Source organism: Anticarsia gemmatalis, chromosome 5 (genome assembly GCF_050436995.1).
Source record: "Anticarsia gemmatalis isolate Benzon Research Colony breed Stoneville strain chromosome 5, ilAntGemm2 primary, whole genome shotgun sequence".
NCBI lineage: Eukaryota > Metazoa > Arthropoda > Insecta > Lepidoptera > Erebidae > Anticarsia > Anticarsia gemmatalis.
Window position 1 is genome coordinate 7,362,376 of NC_134749.1, and position 25,236 is coordinate 7,387,611.

Here is a 25,236-nt window from a genome sequence, read left to right on the forward strand (position 1 = left end):
TAAGTAACCTATAATATAATTGTAAGTGGGTATAGTAGTCCAGCGCACAAATTCGACCGTATTTTTATTGGACCTTTATGTAGTTCCTCGTTCAATACGTGTATATAATATTATTTAACATATGCCATTATTTTCTCATGAAACACAGATCCACTAATAGTGGTGTTTTAAAAGTCTTTGATATTTAAATTACGTGATAGCCTAGCGAAGTGTTTCTAACAAAAAAGCTAATCACACTTCCCGTACTTCGGGAACGGCCGCGCTTTATTAAACCGAGCCCGAACTATCTGGTGGTCATAATACGCAGACGGCGTCATTCCACCCGAATCTTTGGACATTCTATAACTGTCTTAGGTTTAATTTACTTGTTCTCTAAAAAATAATAACATATTTGTATTTTAAGGAAGGTTGAATCGTCAATTAAATAGGAAAATAAATGTTACTTGTCTTATATAAAAAACTTTTAGAAAATAAAATTATTTAACATTATCAGATATTTTTCTGGAACAACATTTTCACGTGATTGGCAACATTCGACATCAAAAAATATATTTTATCCTACTTTTTGTCATGTGTATCGTCATTTGTAATGCCTGGCTGTACCATTATACTTCAGGATGCGATGAACAGTAGCTCGATTCTCTATTACTATCGACTATAGTAGAGAATCGAGGTACTGTATTAAACAAATAGAAACGGGTACTTGCATGCATTGACAAATACTAACTTCCACAATATTTTTCTGCAGTTACTTTTGTAGCCCCACAAAAATAATTATGCTGCTCTTTGAAAAGCATTCTACGTACATTTTCACTGTATGCAAGTGTTAAATGAAAAAGTAAAAATATGTATTTTCTACGTGCATTTCATTGCGTGGATGAATGAACCGAAGCGACAAACTGACCTGTAAGTATATTGCGCACAATTTCCCTTCGACCAGCAGCATGCTGCCGTGTATCTGGTCTGTTTCTTCACCCGAGTATGGCGGCAACGACAAACAGTACAAATTCTTCAAGCTGCCTTTCTCTCCAAGACGCTTTGCTTGACTGTAAACGTAAATAGTCACATTACTTTTTTTTAGTACTTTATTAGGCCTATGCTATTAATATAATATGTAATAAATAAGTATGCCAAGGTCAAATATGACATACTTCTTTTGGATATTAATGACGCAAGGGAAGGGTGCAGGAATCGTAGCTAACCTTTGATCTCTGCCTACCCCCATCGGGAAAAAGCGTGGTTTTATTTATGCTAATAAGTAGTAAGAAATAAAAACAATTTTGTAGTTACTTGTAGGCATTATGTCCTGGGCAAGAATTGGAAAATACTTTACTTTCATACACCTTCAATGAGTATTTCGGTACACGAGCCGATGAATATTGTGTGTCGTATCTGTAAAAACATGATGATTAACAAAAAATTGGTAGTTTTACTTCGGTTTCGTAACTTATGGTTGTGAATTATCTATATAAGTATGTATTTAGAAGTATATAAGTATGTTTATCAGTTATTTGGTTACCATAGTACAAGCATTGCTTAGTTTGGAATCATATGACCGTGTGTAAGTTGTCCAATGATATATTTATGAATGGTTTTAATGTTGTGCTAATTGAGAGATATTCTTAAGTTTTGAGTGTGGGAGTAACTAAATTGTGTACAATAAAATCAACAAAAGAAAAGCGGAAAAGTGAAATATAACCTATCAAGGCCCCATCCAATAGCTTGAGCAATGGATCCCGTGGGATCAGCAGCGAAATGGTGAGACATCAAAGTAAGTGGGTTCCAACTAGGACAGGTAGACATTGAGGTCACCACTTGAATTAGGCCTGTAGAATAAAAATGTCTATTAAGCGTTATGTTTCAACCAAAAGGTGATTCCTACCAAAGTAGCATATTAATGAGCACAAAACTGCACTAGACAGGTAATAGTAGGAGATAACTTAAACCCAATTAATTAGAATCTAAACAATTTTTTGTTATTCTGATAAGCCCTATATATTTGTCCATAATTGGTTAGTGTTTCTCCCTGATCACGAACAAAACAGGTGCAAATTTATCTAAATCTACTTAAAAATAGCCTTAAGTGCTATTAGACTAAGGAGAGAACTTCCTTTCGCCTAACATAAGAAAGAAATCCAAATTTAAACAGTGTCTAATATTCTTTATAAAAAAAGTCTAAGTCATTTACGAGAAGATACGTAGTCCTATTGACAAAATGATTGCCAATTTCCTCCCTCCGGAAAGTTCAACACTGTAAGGTCACTTTTTGACATTTAAGCATTGGAGTAATTTAGATGTCCTCAATCAGATGGAGCATAAAATTTGTACTTTTTTTTCAAAATAAATAAATATTTCTTCATTTGTTTACCAATATTATACATATTTCTTCGAGCTGCATCCATTTGATTGTAGCGGGGATGTACCACGCTGTACTTGACATAAGCGACTCGTTCCGCCTGCCACCAGGCACTGGCACAATACGCAACAAAAGCCGAGCGACCGCCCTCACCGGGATTCTTGTGATGTCTTGACAAACATGATCCTGACGTAATAAGCCAGTGAGAACTAATTCCAGCCGCATCACAATGTACCTGAATGAAAACGAGTGTACAACAAATGGGCAATAAAAAAATCCTTCATACTTTTTAACAGTCGAAAAATGCGTTGCAAGATGTCCTCTAAAATATTGGCGAACAGAAAAAGTTAATATAAACCGATTTTTTTCAATAACGGTGCCTTTTAATTTATGTTATTGCCTACACAACAAATCTTACCTGAGTTGGCTCGTAGACATAAACAGCCATGAAAGAGTAGTCAGACCACTTTGCATCTTTGGTTATTCCATTCAGATGAGATAACGATCCGTTCAATGCAAATGTAGGATATAATTTGGTCATATTCTTTTGTTTCCCAGAAGAAAGATTACCCGTCACATTTGGTTTAATAACGAACCCATTGATTTTGTTACTTATTTTTGGACTTGTACTATTAAAAGTGTCAACAGGTCTTAATATTTCCTTTTTAACACTCAAGTGCTTGCTTATCTCATTTTTATTATTTTCAATAATGTGTTTCTTTGCATGTTTTGATTTGTAAATTTTATCGTACTGAGTTGTGAAACTTTGGTCTACTTGTTCTAATACATTTTTCTGGACATTATTAAGTATATTCCCATTTACAACTTTTTCAACATTTTTTAAATCAATTAACTTTTCACCTCCTTCATAAAAAGGTAAGGGGGTATTTTTATCATATAGCTCAAAAAACTTGATTTTGTCATACGCTGTTGTAAGTTTATCGTTGTATTTATCATTAGGATTTGGCTCAAAATGTTCATTCGCTGACTCATTATTCGATATAGTGTCTGTTGTGAGAGGACATGTCTCATCATCAACATTTCTCTTAGTCATCAGACCTCCATAATGATTCGATACTGAACTTGCAATTTTGTTTAACATTGTATTATCATAGTAGAATTTATTACCAATTTTTTGCAATGTCACCGACCAAAATGGTATAGGTAATGGTAAACCTGTTGTGGGAGCATTTTTATGTATTATATTATCGTTTGGATTGACATTTTTAGTGGGTAAGTCTAGCCGAAAATAATTCGGATCATTGATATGAAAAGCAAAAATAGGATAGTCGGCTACACCTCGTCTCAAGTTATCGAGATTCCTATTTTTAAACTGCTGACCGGACCCTTCTTTTACAAGCTGATGTTTAAGACTTGTGCTTTTAATGTTTTCTTCATTCTCATCTAAGTAGTAAAACTCGATGAAACTTGGTGTTGAAGAAATAAACGCAGGATTCGAACGAGCCGACAATTTATGTAAGGAGTGACTGGCGTAGTAATTAGCTGTGCTCGTCTGCTCTGCATCTATATCAATAAATTCCTTTGTTTTCCTCCACAGCATGTTGATGATTTCATATTGCTTTCGACTTACTCTTCCAACTTGCCATTTTTTATGAGCTGGTTTAGTAACGGATTTATTAAGAACACCATGGTCTTTTAAATAAGGTACTGTCACCAAACGCGAATTGATTTTATGTCCAAAAGAAGCTGAGAATTGAAAATGAGTTGGATCCAGTTTTATTTTGTAAGTATCTTCATTTTCATATGGCAGAGCTTCAATAAAAATGATTACTTGTAATATTACACTTATTAATAGAAATAGTATTTCGTGATTTAGTTTATGTAAGAGATGTGACATGATTTAAATTAAGACACTGCAAAATTTTCTAAAATAATATTTTCTTCAAAAGAAGTCAAATATTTTTGTTATGAATGACTGTTTCTTACGCTGAAGCCACAGAGTATACTTTAAAATATTCTTAGCGATAAGTAGAAACTAATCATCTTATGTTATATTCGACCTTTTCTAAATAACATCTTTGGTTGAGCTATTATTTAATAATAAGGTTTTGCTACATACTCTTTGAATTAAAAATAAACAGATTCATATTTTAAACATGGAACTTATAACCTGCACGGGGCATTTCAAGAAATGTCTTTGTGAATAAACATTATATTTTTTCATCGCGTAATTAAATTTTAAATTCTAATGTGAAACAATTAAATAAATATAGCATATGGTAAGTGGACTCAATGTTTCATTACATCTAGAGGCGACTGTCTTCTAAAAACTATTAATTTACAGTGTAGCTACATTTTTGACAAATTGAATAACTGAGCAGAAAACTCTATTACCTTTTCGCCTATTTTGGAAAATAACTAAGAGTATAATAATAGAAGAATAGGTAGTAACTAGACTTATTTCGATGTTCGTTTCAGAAAAGCTAATTGAATTTATTTTCTCTTTCACTTATTTTTAAATGCGAAATAAGCGCGCAGTCTCCTGAAATATCAATTGTGCAGTCTAGACGAACTCGAAGTAGATTTTAAATTAAAGTGTATCTTATTTGAAGATTAAGTAAGATTTATTAAACTAACATAAGAAACATTTCATTGTCATCAAATACAATGTTTTATTTATGTTGATCAATATTAAATCTTTTTCAGATTGTATTAATAAATTATGAGTGAACTGCCATTGTACAAGCCCGAAGGTAATTTATAAACATTATTTTAATAAGTATTTTTAATATAACCTTTCGTTTTTATGATGAATAAAGTAGGTTCTTCTATGTAGAAGTAGTACATATATCTAATTTTATACTTTGTAAGATTTGTTATACAAGTATATAAATATCCGTTCCAAATTGCATTCTTAAGCATCTTTATACCTAATGACTTTATCATTATTTTCTAAATAATCCAAATACTTATGCGCAGATGTCTTGTTTCAAGTAAACATTGAATTCTACTCAAACTGTCTTCAAATGATTTGCCAACATAACTACAAATGTGAAAATAATTCATTCTCACGACCTGCTATGAACAAAACTAACGAGCTGTTATTAAACAACAACTCGGAGATATATTTGTTTGAAGTCGTAAACATAATTGGCTCCAATTAAAATTTTACAAAATACAGAGAAATGTATTTGGTTCTTTTATCGAAATATAATTTACGGCAACTTGCAAGCCAGCAAAATACAAAATATGCTGTTTACTTATACGTAATTAACAATCCGTACGTTGAAACACCTCGGATTAATTTATTATTGGGGAACCAATTTTTTACGAGCTTTATCGCAATTCGATTTTAAACGGTTTTGAATATAATTGTTCTTGCGTTTTCTTCGTGATGGAGGATATTAGTGAATTTTATATAGTTAAATAATCAAAGGCTCCATAAAATATGATGTTTTATTTTTATTCTATACCAATGGTGTTTACGCCTATGCAAAAACCAGATGTATAGATTAATTTGGAAAATATATGTAGTTAATCTTCATTCCCTTTCGAAGCATAAAAATCTTGTTAAGTAGAATGTAGTCCTCGTCGTGGCTTGAGCTTCGTTTATTACTGTACGTGTTGATGCCTACACGTATACCCGTTCTGTATTACCTAAGTGTCCCTGGCGTGATAAGAAAAATAATTCACATTTTGAGCTTGATGAAGTAAAACTCGAAAAGAATAAATTATTATTAAAATCGATGATCGGTAAGATTGTGAAATGGCGTGAATATCTCTCGTTTAATTTTTATTTCTATAAATACAGTAGTTTACATACGAGTCAGGTATGTGTAAATAAATAATAAAACTGTTTAACTCCACACCGCGCGGAGCTGTTTATTTCGAATACGTGCGAGTATATCAGATTGAATTTACTGAAATTAAATCCGTGTACCTGGATGCTTTCTGGATGCTTTTTGGATGTTATTGGACTTTGTATTATATTTTTCACATTATGTTGAAAGTCAACTATAGTTTCTGCTCTATCTTACAAAGTTTTATATCTAAAATCCGAACGAATTAATGAAAAAATTTGAATTTGATTTACGAATAAGAACATGATTTAGGATATACAAAAAAGACTCCTGATTTGGTTAGTTTGAAAAGAACTTAGGGCAACCAGTGTACAAACAGTGTACAATTAAATTAAAAATTAAATTATTATTATTTTTTATAGTGTTTACATTCATAAAAAAGAAAGAAAAGAATTAATGATGACTATTTCTTCATACATTTGATTCAAACGGAATTTTAATAATTAAATTCCGCTCCAAAGATAATAAATAAACAACAGTACGATAAATACGCCTCAGGAAACGCAAAGACATCCCGTGCGTATCTGTAAAATTGTTGTTGAACTGTCAAACTGACTCCCAACAAACATTGCATGAATGTGACAACAAAGTCTTCCTGCTCCGAATGGACTTGAAATATGCCTTTAGGAAGTTATTTAATTATGTTCCGAGGAATACTTTAACGTTTTCTTCAACGGATCACACTAGAAACACAATATTCTAAGGCTACTGATAAATTTGAATGTGGGGTAAAGTCCTGTTTTCATCGACAAATTTCTTCAAGGGATGAAATCAGTATTAATGCCATATTCTTAAGAATCCTATTTTTTTTTGACAAAACTGGAACAGACTTTTACTTCGGATGGTATTTGTAGTCTAGTAATTTATTGAAAGCGGAATTTAAGCAAATTAATTGGAAACTAAATTTCTAACGCATAATGTTCCTGATACTGACCGAATTCTCATTTAGAACTTATATATTCAGGTATAACCATGAATTCTGTACCACTTGCCTTGAACAAGGCGGCGATGCGCAAGTACGAGGACCTGGAGGTCCCGTGCAACGCCATCCTCGCCAGCTACGTGTGGATCGACGGCACTAGCATCAACCTGCGCTCCAAGGATAGAACTTTTGATTTCGTCCCCAAAACACATAAAGGTATGTAATTTTATAATTATTGATTTGCAGTCATCTTATGAATTGACTTCTTTATATCTGCCTCCTTAGCGCTTAAAGTATCCCGCCGCTACCGTTGCGTCGAGAGGTCGTGGGCTCCATTCCCACACAGAACTATTATTTGTGCGGTCTACAAATAATTGTTTCGGGTATGGTTGTGCTTTCCGTTCGTTGTTTGTATGTTTGTAATAATTCCCGCGACACAAGAGAAATTCTTATTCCGGGAGCTGTCTTTAAAAAAAAAACTTGACACGTATTTTTATGAATGTTTCGTAGAATCACTCCATATTTAGCTCATATCTATGTAGTAGATATTTCCTCAGTAAGGACAGGCAGACCAGGCTATTTGAACAGGCTCTCTGTGACAGTATTACCATGTTAATTGGATTTGGTCAAAATTGCCCCTTCACAACAAGTTTCTTTGGAAGTTCGTTACAGAACGGGGTGCTAGATAATTGACACGATAGCGGAATTGATTCTGTGTGTCAGGTCGATTTTTATATAATTAAAATAGTTGGTCTTATTTTACACTGAGATTTATTGAGACCATATTATAGCAATTCGCTGATTTAGGCGACACTAGTTTCAGACTTGTTATTTTCCCGAATTCTTTGTTACTCAAGGTGTTCTTTACACCTGCCTCACTTTATGGATATTATGAGTCTTCGTAAAATCTGCTGTCGTAAAATACGATAGATTGATGGCAGCTATGAAGTAAGTAGCAGGCATATGATGTACAACTTCTACTGCTTGCTCGCACCAGTCGGCAATGCTGTGAGGTACGAGTATGGCGTCAATATTATCAGAGAGAAATAGTGTCTAAACTAGTCTTTAGGGAGCGCCATAGTTATATACAAGGATACAACTTACCGACGTATGTTATAAAAATGTTCTTCGTCAAGGAATAAAAAAGTAAAAAATCCGAGTGGCGCATGGTTTCATTATATTATACCAATATTTATGATGTTTTCAAAGATATGATGATAAATTTACACGTTCTGTATCTCTCGCAGTTCTAATTTGGTTTTTATTCAAATTATTTCTCAAAAACTGCCGTTATAATGTAAAGGAAATTGAATGAAGCCGGAAACACCCCAATGAACATTTCGGATGTAACATGAAAAGCGTTGTGGGAACGCGAAATTAGTGATATAGGCAGGATGTGAAGAGAAATTACGTCTGCTACGTGCCTTGTTTTTTTTTGCTATGGGAATGTTCAGGCATGAAAATAGAGAGGTAGATCCGTAGCAACATGACAAATGAATTATTCTACAAATATAGAAGTTTGTTACTGAAAGCCCTGACACCTTTCACCGCGTAATACCAACAAAATTACTTATTATAAACATTGGAGTGAAGTGACTGGTGAATGGCTTATTATTGTTTAGTTTATTTCAGTGTTCAAGTAAACGGTATGGAGATATTACCTTCTCAAAAAGATTATATTTTGGCTTGAATTACACTCCAAGATTAAAAAAATAATAAATAAATATCATTGGACAACTCACACTCGGTTAATAGATTCCAAACTAAGCAGAGCTTGAGCTATAGTAATCAAATGACTGATAAACATACTTATATACTTCAAAATACATACTAATATAGATAAAAACAACCAGGCTTAGAACAGATGCTCGTGCTCATCACACAAATATTTGTCCCGGGTGGGATTCGAACCCATCACACGCGGCTTTACGGTTATTGAGGCGAGGTGACCACTCTAACCACTGTGCCAAACGTGCAGTACGATGACCAATCCTTTCAATCGCCTTTAATCTATTTAGAGTACCGACCGTAACATAGTGTTCAAAGTCTTGAAACGTTTAAATCTTGTTAATTAGACTGTTTTATTGTCTTGTGCGTTACAGATCTGCCAATCTGGTATTTTGATGGTTACAACACAAACCAAGCGTCTAACGACAATGCCGATACGTTTATTTTCCCACAAGAGATATACCACTGTCCGTTCAGACGCGGGAGCCACATCCTCGTGTTGGGCGATACATACACCTACAGCTATCAACCGACAGGTGAGCCAGTTTTTGTAAATATAAAAAGGTTAGCCATGGGTCCGCTAAGCCGGAGTTGGGTCGTAAATTGCGAGTTCATATCACAAAATCTCGGTGAGGAGGTGGAAATACCGAATTTCAACATCACGTGCCTATGTCCCGTTGGCAAGCGTAGATTGAAATGTGTAGGTTGTTAAGTCCTTCTAATAATCGTGGTACAATGTACATTTCGTAATAAAAAAAACATATCAATAAAGGATTACCAAACGTTTGGCATATATTTATTATGAAAACCAATTAATTATAAATTATAGTCGGCATACTCTGCCAAACTAGAGATTATGGAAATATCCTGAAGGACAACGCTACGATATTCGTAGTCATGAATATGTGTTGCACTGGTTTATGTGAGGGATCCCACTAACTAACTATATGGGTTTAATGACGAACACATGTAAAATTATACCCGCTGTTCGCCTAATCGGTAATATTCTACCGAGTTTTAAAATTAAGTACTAAGGTTAATTTATTGTAAACCAACGTAAATTTAGAATCCCTTCCACATTTCTAGTGAAAAGATCTGGTTATGACTTAGCCTAGCTAACGCGAAAATAAATAATTATTTTGTAAAAGTAAACATGTTGATCAATGTTGGTTAATTAATTACAAATATAGCACGGTATTTATAATTATTCTAGTAAGGGTTTGTAATTATATAGCCTGTACATTGCCTGATTCTATACTCATTTGGAAGTTTGTGGGAGCCGTTGCCGGGATAATGAGGCCTTTTCGCTTAAGTATGTTAAAGTACCTTCCTGTGGTCAGTAATCTCCTGTCATGCAAAGTCGTCGATAGAAGATTGAGGATTATGATATTGTTTGTAAATTGTCGAAATATTAACATTAATATTTTTGCTTTTGTTATCTCATAAAACTTGTTACATAAGAGGGAAAAATACCAAAACAACGGATGTCGATCATCTCGCGCAAACACCTTCGAAAAGATAGGATTAAGTGCAAATAGTATCTATACCCGGAAAAATACATTTTCTTACTGTGAGCCACTTTAATACCTGAGCGAACACAACACGACCATATTTATTTGGAAAGGAACTTTTTGTTTTGCGGTTGTGAATAATATTTTTATAGTAAAGTATCAAATATTACCAGTCGTAGCAACAACAAGAGACAGAAGTGTCTTTTCTTGAAACCACTATTCTTACAGTATTTAGAATAGTAATTCCTTACCATCAAAGTCTTTATAGTGCAGTAAATTACCTGGGGGCTTTAGTACGACCAACAAAATAAAAAACTATCTGAAAATATTTTTAACTGTGATATTCTAAAAATGTTTGCCTAAAATCCCACAGAGAGACAAAACAAAAAATACTTTACATTTACATCACGAAACACGAGTGCAATTTTCGTTTATTTTTTGTTGGGCATTGCATGAAACGTTTTACCGTAAGTGAAACCGTACATTAAACATTTATTTCTGGCTTCACCTACGCAATTGCTCGGTGAAGGCTGTGTTCGTTAATATGCAGCCTCTGCACAACCTCCCGTGTATGTAACCTAAGGCTCCCTAGTCGAGAGCGCAGCAGTAACTCATGAAATCCACTTAATTACTTGTTTCATAACTCTATTGCAGTACAGTCGACGTTGTGTTCACTCTATGCTGATCAATATGGTTTCCAACAACACAAACCTGTACCTGGTTTAGATTTGCGGTTGCGATCCTTTTAATCCGTTCATTTGGGTCAGTTTGTGGTCCGTTTAACAGAAATTGGAATCTTAACTTTTTAATGAAACGTATGATGGAAACTATTAAATTGCGTTTGTTATTTGATATGAGGTAGGCAGAATAAAAAAATGTTTATACAAAACACAACGAAAGAGAAGAACACAAGAAGGAAATGAAATTGGAAACATTGCTAATCGTATTCTGAGTAATGTTTATATCAAAGGTGCGTTAACAGAAGCTATAAATGTTGAATGACGTATATAAAGCGATAAAGAAACGGAAAAGTTTATAAATCACCTTTGTTTTTCATTGCGTGAATTCTGTAATGGACTTTGTAATCATAACTTCATCAAACTACGTCAACTTTTACTACGGGTTAGATACAAAATTAATTTGCGTAAAGGTTTTGGTATCACTGAAATTTGGTATTTTTTGTAAATTAATTGACTTGTCTATTGTACCTGTTGGGTATCAAAACATTATTAACAGTTCCGAGAAAGCACGTGGTTGGTAAAAATTGATACATTTTCGATATCTACAGATACTTTTTAAGAAATAATAAGTCAATGCTATGCAAAGTAGATAGACGGGCTTAATAATAACTTACAGGAAACACTTGTTAATGACAAGTGAATCTTATTATTTTATTACAAGAATATGGAATCTTGAAGTAATTATTTAATCAGCGGTCTCTTTGTTGCTATAAATCTTCTCCCGCGAGCTCATCAAATATTATGAGTATTAAGTGTCTCTTTAATCTAGCAGTACTTAATAAGTAGAGTGCTAATTACCATTGGTGTAATTCGCGTGATTTGCTATCGCTCACTGAATTCACACGAAAATACGTTCCATTTTGGGTATCCACGTTTCCGAAGCTGGCAAATAGAAATCATAAACGTATGTACGAATGTAAAGTCTAGTATAACGAGTGTGTACAGATATTAGTTAGCAGTGTTAAAACAAGAGCTCGGAGCTGTTTTAACAGTATTTTATAAAGGCATTTTAGACACCTGCGCGGCAAGGGAATATTGCCAAGCGAATAAATTAGTCTTCTGGGAATCTAACGTGAAATGGTATGCTTGGTAATGATTTCAACAGAGACAACGGACGACACCGCCTAATGAATTGTGATTTTTCTTTTTAAAAATAGCTGATATTGTTTTTATTATGTTATTATATAGGTACATTTTTCTTAATGTTAAGAGGACAAGCTTCAGAAAAGTGATATTGATTCTATTTTAAAAGTAACCTGTAATGAAATACGGCCTTTAAGCTCCCAATAAATTCTTCGACAATCTACACTGCACTGTCTACAGCTTACAACAGCTTGAAAAAAGAAATACTGAAAGGCAGATAAAGAATATAATTTGAAAAATACAAAATGATTTACCACAAGGCCTTATTCGTCAAGTTATATTAAAAACTTTCGTGATGGAAAATTAATATGATATTAAATTTTGCACTCCGTCATTCAGTAAATCGAATCAGAGCTGAGGTAAAGAAATTTCTCCGCACCGTTCGTGACCGCGCGCTGAACCGATGCACCGAACGATTTATACAGTTATAAAATGTCACTGAGGGATTTCGTTAAACTCCATTGACTGAGGTTGAAGTTCAATATTTTTTTTACCGATGAAAATTTCCGGTCTCTAGATAATACAGGTACGATAATGATTTTTTGTATCGTGATTGCTTTGCCATTCTAAGATAAGATTTATCGTTTAATTTTTTTATTACATATGTTTATATTTATTATATTTACATAATAATATATTATTTATGTTTGGTAGCAGATAAGTGGAAATTATATTTTGTTGAACGAATATTGGTATTAATAATGAAAACTCATGAACTAAATGTTGTCGTAATAATAACGTAGGTAGTTGTACTAAGTGGTCACAACAATGAACAAACCATAGTAATTTTTGTAAGTGTGGCGAGGGATGTAAATACCAACAGTGTGGGCAACACCTATCTAGTGTAATGTTTCACTTGGATCATCAATTAATGTCCACCATTCTGATTTATGAGTGTGCGATTTCCTTTACTTCATAATTAAGTACAAATTTTTTAAGGCAATCTCACTCTTCTACTTAATCCTTGGCATCTATGACACCGTAGCGCAGGGGTGAAGATGGTAGACCACCACTGCGTCGGGAGGTGGTAAGTTCGATTCCAAAACGAAATGAAAATGTTGGTTTTGAATGACAATGATAACGGTACCTTTAACAGAGACAACATAATGTCTTTAAGTGCTCCACATCCGCCATTCCGATTTGATATTCGTAAGGTTATTACTATTCATGAACGCTAGTGCAAAAAATATCTGGCTAGAAAACGACTCTAACACTGCGTTCGCCAGGAATCTTCCCAGATCACCGCTAAGGCCGTCAAAAAATAGTGGTAAATAAAATAAACTTTTACACAGGCAGTAAAAAGGTTTCCTCTTGTACCTCTACGTACATTCAATCGTTTGCCGATTGAATTGAAATGTTTCAGGCTTATACATTTTTGATACAATGTATATTTATGTAGTCATTGATCAATTATGTTATAGTATTTCAATATAAATTGGGATAAAGGCTAAGTGCCTTGTTCTAGATCTTAAGTAAACGTTCTTAGTAGTATCCATTTCATAGAAAATAGCTTAGGACTCGATGATATTAATAGAATTAATGTGTTTCCTTTGAACATTTTTAGTTTACAGCCAGTAAATACGCTAAGGTTTTAAGAAACGTTTCGAAAAGCGGTCCGGTCAACGAAGCGTAATAAGGATTTTTCTAATAGAAAACTTTGTTGTAGCCCGAAATTTGAAGATTTTTCTCGGAAAGCAAAGGTTTTGCTAGCCTAGATACTTATCTTTACAGAGTAGATTTAGCAAACCGACGTTACTATTTTTATATTTGATTGATCGCACTGGTAAATGTCGTACAAATAATCAAAGCGAGTATTATAAGTAAAAATACGTTAGTAACAAGTTTTTATATCTGTATTCGGCTATAAATGATGATCCTTTTGACTTTACATTTAGGGCAGTCGGAAACAAGGTTTACGTAGTAAAGGTAGAAATAATCAGAATATTCAGAATCAGAAACATTTTTAACAGGTAGTGCAAACAATCCTGATTAACAACAGTTGTTAATTTATATTTGAACGGGACAATAACATGTTTAACATCAATTATTCCTCACACAAACAACATGGATCAAATTGAGTCTCTTCACGACGGAAATTCAATTCCCGAAAGAGCAAAGTAAAACAGAAAAAAACTTTTGCACAGCTACGAATTTCCGCAAAGCTTGCGTGGCATTGTGTGAAAAGGGCGAAGTTGAGGAGCCGTGGTTTGGCTTCAATCAGGAGTTCTTCCTAACGACAACAGACGGCCGCCCACTTGGCTGGCCACCTGGCGGGTTCCCTGCTCCTCCTGGCCCGTATTACTGCGCGACGGGAGCAAACAAAATCATTGCTAGAGATCTTATGGAAGCTTTTTACAGGTAAACTTAAAATTTTATTAATAGTTATGTAGCTACTTATTCAAAAAACCTTATTTTCTTTTTTAATGTATTTATATTTTCACGTAGACTTTTGTACGACCATATCCGATGAAAACTTCGAAATACAAAGTAATATAAAATGTTGATGTATGAAAATTAAATTTTTTCTAGCCAATAAATATAAAAATGACTGCCTTAGGTGCTGCCTTTATGCGGGTATCCGTCTGAATGGTATAAATCCCGGGACCACGCCGTCACAGTGGAATTTCCAGGTATCGTACCCATAGAAGTGTATTTGCTTGATTGAAATGGATCAACTGAAAGGACAGTTTTGAGAAAAATCATATACAAACAAGTGAATGGTATTAAAACGAATTTACCCACGTATATAGCTCACACTGTTCTATTTGTTGACATGATTCTTTGGTAGTTATTTTGAAGATATAGAGACATGAAAATTTACGAACGATAAACTGACAATACGACAAAATTTGCAGCCGTGAAACGATACCATGCACCCGTTGTGTAGTTCTATTGCTTTCGCGTCGAGTTATAAAGTAGTCCCTATAGTTTAATATGCGCTAGACAACAAAGCGATATATAACTGAAACAATAGTGTGGGCGTCCCTGAGAAACCAATGAGGAAAGTGCGTTGAGGTTTATGTTCAGTTTGCTGCTACCGTAACACAGTGTTAATAAAAAACAAAACGTTCGCATGCATATTAGAGAGGTCTTGTAACTTTGTACATAATGTATTGTATTGTACATATGTGATAAAACTGTCAAGGCAACGTCGTGTTACTTATGCATGGTTGTTAATTGACATCGCGTTCACACGTAAGGGATAATAAGGATGGACCTTCGATAGTACCATCGATCGGTTCCGCGAACATTTTTATAACCGCCTTAATTAGAGTGTAAGTGGTTGTCGCTTATTACTCCAATTTATTATTCGTAGATTAGTAAAACGTCAATCGAACCAGGTGACAAATTATTCTGTATTTTTATCACGTACATTCGTGAAACTTGTGTTGTGTGAACACATTATGTAGAATAAAAGAACTATATATGCTACAATAATGCTAAGATTTGTAAGAGAACGTTATCTTTGAATATGAATATTTATGAAAACATGATGTATTCAGGTGGGGCCAAGCCCCGGCATCAAGGGTGCAGATGATTTATGGATGTCGAGATACATACTCGCGCGCCTCGCCGAGGAGTATGGCACTGTAGCCAGCTTTGAAGCTCAACCCGTCCCTGATTGGCCAGGGAATGGAACATTTGTTTATTTCTCCTCCAAAGATATGAGAGAAGATGATGGAATACTGTAAGTATTTACTCAAGAAACTATAAGTTTATTCTTTATAAACACGACCGTTATTTTATTACATATCTACTTGTTTTTGTTTAACAATTACGCGTTGCGTAAGTGAACAGTTTTCTGGAATACAGAATTAATTCTAAGTGCCAGGAATTAAATTGTTTAAAAATAAAGGAAGAAAAGTTGAACTCGAAGCCGAAGTAACGACATTACGACGTTTTAAGTTAAAACATAAACAAAGCTGACAAACGAATAAGTCCTGACAGAAACTTGTAAATACAATCAATAATGCAAAACAACGTCTTAACTGCAGACTTAACTACCAGCCAGTTAAACAAGACTAGTTAAGGTGATTACAATGAGAGAATGAACTTGAGTCTGAATTTAACATTCATCTACCAAATATCTCTTCTCTCTAACATTTGTATACAATGTGATTCTGAAGTGTTTTCGGTTACATGCAGTGTCTATTGACATAGTTTCGAATATGTCAATAAAATGGATGTCAATAGCGCCACTATTTTTGCAGAAATAAAATCGCAGTGAAGTCTTTGTTGATTCTATGTGAATACGCAACTGAAATGTATTCACCATAGATAGATGCGTATACAAACCAATTGATATCCGTTTCACAGCCGCATCTATCACGTTTTTGCTCTTGATACCGACTCTAACAGGAAAAACATGAGCTCACGAGAGACCGGGACTGGAGTAAAAAGCTGCCAATAACACCAGATATGTACTTCCTCGGAAAAAGTGAAAATCACCTCAAAACCGTCTTTTTTTCTCAAATTATTACTTTTATTTCACGAAGTACTTTAAAAATTCCTTGTCTGTTTATTTTTTAAGAAATTCTTTTATTTTTCTTTGAAGATGCCCAACTTCTTTATTTTTATAGAGTCGCTAGCGATGGAATTTTAATTTCTTCTGTAAGCCTACTACTACAGGGGTATTTACTATGTCTTTTGGTAATGCAAATTTACATCTTGACTATAACTACACGATATTGATACATATATTTTTTGTTGTTGCAATGTATGTGTACTCATGTATTTTGGAATCGATTACAATACTTGTGTGAGAGTAATAAATGCATTTAATTACTCGAAAGTCGTAAGCATTTATTGCGATATCCAACGTTCGGAAAATTTGACCGTAAAAATGTGTCACGTGTGAATCGTTCACTTTTTATTTGTTTTCTTTTTATCGCAGCGGGAAATCCTTTTACTGTAACCTTGATACTGAATACAATCACTTTATATACACTATTTACTTTACATACCACTACTTTTTCGATTGAATTTTTCTATTTGATGTTGCCTGAGGTACAATTTGGCTGTTTAGCATTTTGTTAAAAAACAAATGACAGTATGACAGGAAGCCTTTATGACCCTACTCCACTGTCGATTTAACTCTTTTAGTATTGCGCCCTTACACATTTTGATTTGCCTCTACATTTCCTCATAAGTAGGAATTGTTTGACAAATTATATTTGGAAGACAGCTTCGCGGACAAACGTAATAATATAAATAATTAGGCATGATTGTAGAGCAGGTAAATTTTCTTGGCAGGGTGATCGAGCGCGCCATAGACAAATTGGCGCGGCGGCACGGGGCTCACATGAATGAGTACGACGCTAACAATGGTGCCGACAACGTGCGGCGGCTCACCGGCAAACACGGAATGCCACACGCGAGAGATTTCACAGCGGGTAACATTTTATTTCCTACGTATTCCTACATTTACCGCACGTTTACACCGACGCATGTTGAGTGGAATTCTGAACGCAACCAACGTAATTATGGCTACGGAACTACACGTATGATAGCTCTGAGTAATCCAGTAGCTGGCTTGCTGCCTTGTATTAAATCAAGTTTATTATTTGTGCGGAAATTCTACTACTGGTGCGAAACTTTTATTGAATGAAACGGACCATCATTATTTACAGTGAACTAACAGTACACTGCAATTAATTATTGTGCCGTGATAATATGAGTAAAAGAGCTTTATTTCAACTTTCTTTCGCTGAATTTCAAGCAGAGCCTTAGATTAATTACTGGTATATTAAGCTTGATCATCCATTTAATCATTTAATAGTCATTAAGATATATTTAAAACATTTAATTTTATTTCTTACTATTCCTATTATTGTAACTTAACTTGGAATTATCTTATTTTTGTGTCATAAAAACGAAAAGATACATAAACTACGTCGAAAGCTGTATTAAAAGTGGCACTAAGAAAGACACTTCTAAATTTGACCCTTGCGGCAAATAACGACGTAGTGATATGTTTATGTACAAGAAAATTTGAAGTTAACCACTTAGGCATTCCGTTTTTGAGCTGCCTGATCACTTGGGACTTATGAACTTTGAGTTTGTGGGTTTCTCAGAATGAACAGTCAGTGTGAGCTAGTGAAAGTGGATGAGTAATGACGTCAGACCCCTATGACTGCTCTCCATTCGAGTTGATCGATTTTAATGTTGAGCTGGTTGTTTACAGGGACACATACGTCTTTCTCTATTTATAGAATGAATTTATTACGTCGCTAAAACTTTATGCTTTAATATTTCAGCACAATCACAAAAATTTCATTAGGCAAATACATAATACTTTGGGATCAAAAGATACTTTAATAACCGATCTCATCAGTCCCTAAATTGAACATTTTAATTTTCCGGTCTACGTTTAGAGCCATTACGCATTATCGAGTCGTTCGGAAATTCAGTTTTTCGGCCACTGAAACAGATTGTGTGCCGCCTGAGCGACCGGCTTCATCGTAATTATAGCTATTTACAGTCGAACTCAGTATCCTATTACGAGTAGGATAGATACATAAGTCTAGCATAGTTTCGTTATTCTCGTAAATTTAAAGCAACATTAAATTATAATTAACTAAACATTCATATCTTTTACTACGACAGAATCTTAGGTCTTGGTACGTGGAATTTATATGTTACTGACTTCGTCCGCGTGGAAACCCTTCCCGTGTAAATTCCGATCCCGGGAACTCCGGGATAAAAGTAGCCTGTGTGTTATTCTAGGTCTTCAGCTACCTACATACCAAATTTCATTCTAATCGATTCAGTAGTATTTGCGTGAAAGAGTAACACACATCCATACATGCATACATACTCACAAACTTTCGCATTTATAATATTAGTATGTTCGGTTTAAAGAAAAGTCGTTGTCGGTAAAATATTCTGCATGCGTAATAGCTCTTAATTAACCTTCTATCATTCTATCATTCCTGTACATACATTTCAATCGAAATAGTTTGTTTGTTTACTTTCGTGTCGGTCAGTGGTAATTGACTATTTATCAATGGAGCGATAACACACGCTTAGTGAACTGTATTTCTCTGGCTTAGTAACACGATTTCTGCGAAACACGATTTTCTGATAATCAATTTCCCAATAACTTTCCTCAAAATATTGAGAACAAAAATATGTAGAATTTCCGCCTTTTGGTTCCCAAATACTAAACAAACTTGCACAATAATATTCTTTAATATTTAGTTAGTGAATAACAGTTATACTCATTTTTGTACATAAACATCGTCGCTCCTTCATATGTTTTCGTTTGTTATGAAAACCTTTATCTCGAAGTTAATATTCGTCCCGAGAATATATAACGAATAAAATAAGCCGATAAAAGCCTTAATATTGTTTTATCAATCCCATTCATAGGATTGTAAAGTTTATTTGGGTATAACAGGCTTACAAAAGTAAAATATAAATTGTAACTGCACGAATAAAGGATTGGTACAATGTTATTTTACTCTGCCTCGATAGCTTTTAGAATTATTCAGTTGAAAGTCACCAAAATATGGAGAAATATTTCTTAAGTGTCAAAACAATTATTCTACGGTATTTTGTTTTTCTTGTCTGTTGTCGAAAACCCTTGTTACGGTAGCAATTTAGATTACATTTTCTGTGCATTGAAAACAATTAAATGTTGTTGTGATGACATACTCAATAGTAAATTAAAAGTTAATTAAAGTTATATTAAAGAAGTTGGCACAAACATGAGTACGTACAAAGAGTAACCATATACCATACTCAATTTTATATTGAAACTATAAGTCGGTTCAATTTTATAAGTTGGAACGTGGCTGAAATTCAGAATCTTTCAACTGTGATATTAGTTCTGGGGCAGTCACGATCGTTCTTTCAAAAGCATCGTATCTCAGTAATGATACCTAAAAATATGCAATAAATAGAATCTCTATGAAACGTGTACCTATCCACGGCGATTAAAACTTCTGTTTGGAGTTTCGTGTTTATAATTAGTTGCGAAAGCGGGAGTCTAAAATTATACGAAGTAAAACCCATTTTATACCGAATCTTAAAAGGATTTATACTTGGGTGTTTTTTTATAAGTACTCTGTAGAACTACTTTAATCACAGAAAGTGACGTAGCGTTTTGTGTGACTCATTCTTTGTGAAGTGGTAAATATTATTTTATAGTAATGTTATCAATCTACCTAACCGTTTCTTATCTTGGTTCTTATCCGATTAGTATTTTGTAGTTTTGGAATATGTTATGTAACATGCAGATTTAGCAAAGGTAAAAATAGCGTTAGTATTGAAAGCTCAAAAAAACCCGTTATTCCAAATCAACGTTTCAGAAACAACGAGCAAATATTACATTGTTCAGAATGTCCGTAAATAATTTGCTACAACTCTCCCCTATTGTCATTATGACGCCCATCGATCTACCCAAACAAAATAGCCTGCGGTGATTATCCCGGAGGGTGGTAATCGCTTAAAAATCGTATGTATCTCTGATAAAATGAAAATCCCATATAAAACATGCTCGTTTCACCTAACAGCATTTCAACCTAACATGCTGTTCTACAATAAAAATATAACTCACATTATACGGTAAAATACTGCTTCGGACGAGATTTAATAGTCGTAGCATGTAATGCGTTTCTCTTTCTGTAGTTGACAAACATTAAATAGTGCCGTGAAAGCTTGGTCCCGATATTGAGTAAATAAAAGTTAAGCTTCACAAGCTAGGTTCACATAAAATACGACATATTGTTTTGTTGATGTTATTGAACTTACACAATATACATAGGACCAACTGTCTGTCACAGATACGGCTCAGACATCGGATCTTACGAATTTGAATAGTTGGCTCCGCGCCCAATATTAAAGTTCAAGAAGTTTGATTGCAAGATATCTAAGCGGCCTCAGAAAATCTCCGTAAAGTTGATTTATATTTTGCAAACAAGTAATCTTAGCGACCCTTTGTGTCGACAACGTTGCCGAAATTAAGTAATTAAACAAGGGGAAAAATAATAGTGACGCGAACGAGATTGTGTTCCAAGTCAAGGATAAAGTTCATTACATAATGTTTCGTGCCTACCAATCTTACAGAAGTTATTTTGCTTTACGTAACATTTGGTTTTACCTTAATAACTTTGCGTCATTTCCCAAATGTAAATTTTTCCATTTCCATAACACCAATAAATGAACGGCACACAGAACATGATAAGTATCGTATTCATTGCACATGTAGTAATGCCATTTGTATATTATAATATCACGATACTATGTGCTAGACGTAGTATATAGAGAGTCACACTGGTAATAACTCTTGCAAACCTCATTCTCGCCTCGGGTTTGTGTGTTTGTCGCGTCGTTGGCTCGTATAAATCACTTTACTACTTAGAATGTGTTTACGAGTATCATAAATGTGTTCATAATATTCGCACTACGAATTGATTTCTTATTATAATTTGTAAATATAATGCAGCTTTGTTGTTAGTTTATGACAAATAAATGATTTTTAGCTTACATTTCTAAGACACAAATTGTCCATTGAACGATTTTCTGTAGATGAACCCATGAAAACATAACTTATTATTTTTTTGTTTGAAAATAAAAGCAAATGCTTCGCACATTTCCAATATTTTCGGTCTTCCACCAGCGACTTAAACAAACGTAAAATAAGTAAAGTACCTTCCTACATACATTACAAATTCAGTTGAAAACGGCTTTTCGGCTTTGTGTATATTATTTGAATACGTAAAGCATTGAACAAGTTGAGCAATAACACACCACATAAAACAATATTTAATGTATAAATAGCATAATAATTAAGCAAAATAAATATTATACATGTTTCAGTAGAATGTATTTCTATAGTCAACATTTTATCAGAAAATCCTTGCAAATCGGATAATATGACTAAATCATGACTATGCTTAAATTAAAAAGTACCGTTGTCAATTATTTCCAAAAATGAATATTTAAGAGTTTTTTCCAAAAAAGCAGCCCATATCGGAGTCAATTTACATACACGTGACACAGAAATCTGATCCAATCATCTGTAAATCAGTGTACGACTTCACGGCCAATAAATAATGTATTATTACCGTCCTCGTCATTTCCCGGAGGTGTCGTAAGAGATGAATACTCTTCTCAGTAAGTATATCATGTAGTCGGGATACAGTTCCCACTTTCCACCTTACGATTTATGAGATTATGCCTTCGAGCACTGCGCTTGTAATACTTTACCTTAAGAATTCTTCATCCTTTCTTTTTTGGCCACCTTTGTTACCGGTTTTAAGTTTCAAGTTTATAGAATTGTCTATCTTTTTGCTATCTGTCTTACTACAATTTCAATGTATCGTCGATACAAGATGTACAAGTTTTTAATATTACTTCGTATTAGATACTAGATGGCCATTAACCACAAGGTTTTTTACTTTTCATCTCATTATTTGATAATGTTTAACGTGCAAACTATGTTAAAATTCTTAATTCTAAAGTTTCCGATTATTAGTTAAAACTATTTGCGCTGGTGGTCAACATGATCTATCACTTTTACAGACGCGCAAATATTTTCTATTTGGGTCCTTGAAGATTCATGTTACTAATTACTTAATAAAAGCATTAGGTTTCTTACTCGTCAGTCTTCTTACTTATAGCCTACTAGCCTCCCCTCGGACATCGTCCGCTTAAAAAGATTTCCCGGGGTGAAATGTATTCTGTGTTAGACCCCGCTATAAACTATCAGCCTAACAAGTTTCATCAAAACCCGTTCATTACTTTTGCCGTGATTGAGTATGAAATATCTAAACATCCAAACTTTCGCGTTTATAACGTTTGTAAATAGGAGTAGGATACGTTAAATATAATTATATTAATAAATAGTTCCAACTGCATAGCGTGCGTTTGGCAAACTTTACGAATTTCAACGATGTTTACTAAAAGTTTGGACGCTTTAATTACATATATGATGTATGTATATATCATTAGCTTCATTCCGTCAGTTAGTGCCGAGCTAGAACATAATTAAACTTGACACAATGATGAATACATCAGCTTGTCGGCTGTCCAATGCGTCTCGTTGGTTTCACGCGTCAATTATTGAACTAGTACGACGCTTACGGCAGTTTGCTTAAGCTCAATACAACGATGGGTATTAAAGCAAGTGATTTATAATAGAATAAATAAAATAGACATATTTATTATTATAGCTCAAACTATAATCATTATTTTTTCTTCAATCAATCAAATTCAATCATTATTATGACCGTTTCACTTTCTTCAAAATAGGTGAGTTAAGTGTTTTGAAATTGTTGCGTGGCAGTTCACTTATTAATGATATCGAAAGCAACGGCCAGTCCTTCTGAAATATAGTCATTATCTCGCTCTTTTTAAAAATTATCCTGGTTTTTCGGTTTATTCTTATCCTGTATACAAAGTCATCAGATGTCTCCACAATAATCTGATAAATCCATGTGTTTCTTTGGTATATTCGAAATAAAAAATACCTATTTACTTTCAACTCAACTGTACTGGAAATAAGGTTGTCGAAATAGAAATAGCAGCCTGAATGCGCAGGTCGTAGAACTTCAGCAAATAATACTTGTATTTCGAATTGAAATTGAATGACCGCAAAACAGTTTGTTTTCAATATTGTCGACTACAGCCAACGAGTTCCACTGAATATTACAATATCAGTATACAATGTACCTACATACAAAAAGTACCTTATAACATTACCAAGATTTGTTATTTTGAAAATAAGCTTTTTATTTGTCAGATGCTGCAGCTTTCCTCATAGTAATATTCGCATATTGCAACATATTGTTTATTTTATTTCTTATATTAGGATAGTAAACGCTAGAGAACACAAGATCGAAGATAATAGCGAGCTCCGAGAGTACTTATTACTTCTACTCGACAAGACTTACGTCACCCACATGAACACAAGGGTTCCACCAAATAAATAATGTTTTATGTATTAGAGAGGCTTCTACAATATGCAATAATTTTATACGTTACATTGTCGCATTATATAGAACAATTTTTTTTGTCTCTGCTTTAATAATATTGACTTAGGAAAAGTTTCAGTCCAATAAAATAGCTTTGTTTTGAGGACAGTGTTGAACTATGAGCCGTTATGGCGGCTGTAAAGTTTATTTAGTTACCTACGTCACGTCATTTCTCTTTCTGCTATTTTATTGTCAGTAGCTGTTTGATGTAATAGTCATTTGTGTACAGGTGTGGCCAATCGTAGCTGTTCTGTGCGGATACCGCGACAAGTCTCAGAGGACAAGAAAGGTTATTTGGAGGACCGCCGTCCTGCCGCCAACGCTGATCCATATCGTATCATATCAATTATGCTCAGAACTTGCATATTCGATGAGTGAAGACACGTGTTTCGTATTAAATGATTGTTCATCTTAGTAAGAAAAATGTATGCGTGTTTCATAAATGTGTACGTGAATGTATCGATGTTAATCCGTATCCGAACTTTATATTTGTATGAAAATTAAATTTACCCCCTTACCTACTCGGTTGTTTACTTTTACATAAGCACAGGGTTTATTGCCGCTACATAAAGCGAATGGAATGTTTATTACTTTTTCATGTAAGAATTCTGGGAAGAATTTCATATGAAAACGAGTCTGTTTGTAAAATGATTTGAATATCCCACACATTGACAAACAACCGTCAACCCGTGACTGATTGTTTTACCAAAGCGTATTTATTACGCGGTGTGAATAACACCGTAAAATGCTTATTTAACATTTTCCCTCCAGAATGAATAATGCTCCGGTAAAAATAACGAAAGTTGAATCATAGGCTTGAATAATAATCTAATCTACAATTATATCCTGAAACACGTTTCATTTGGTAAAATAGTTCGGATTAATCACTTTTGCAAAACAGACCAAATGGGGCAAGACCTTAAAAAGAACATTGTTCTTTAAATATTTAGCGCGAAGCTTACCAAAAGTAATCCGTGGGCCGCAATTTCGTATGCCCGACTTTTTTTTTTTGTTTTGACTAGAGTAGTAGAGCAGTA

At 34.0% G+C, this 25,236-nt stretch overlaps 1 protein-coding gene across 1 annotated transcript; it reads left to right on the forward strand.

Annotated features, from left to right (window-relative positions):
• The first annotated feature begins 4,465 nt into the window (after nt 1–4,465).
• LOC142973364 (glutamine synthetase 2 cytoplasmic-like) lies at nt 4,466–24,714 on the forward strand. Its single transcript, XM_076115018.1, has 9 exons — nt 4,466–4,596; nt 5,024–5,070; nt 7,142–7,315; nt 9,202–9,363; nt 14,366–14,579; nt 14,779–14,851; nt 15,725–15,909; nt 17,475–17,614; nt 24,429–24,714. Exons 2-9 carry the CDS (start codon nt 5,040–5,042, stop codon nt 24,575–24,577), a joined length of 1,128 nt encoding a protein of 375 aa, XP_075971133.1. The 5' UTR covers nt 4,466–4,596; nt 5,024–5,039; the 3' UTR covers nt 24,578–24,714.
• The last annotated feature ends 522 nt before the right edge of the window (nt 24,715–25,236 follow it).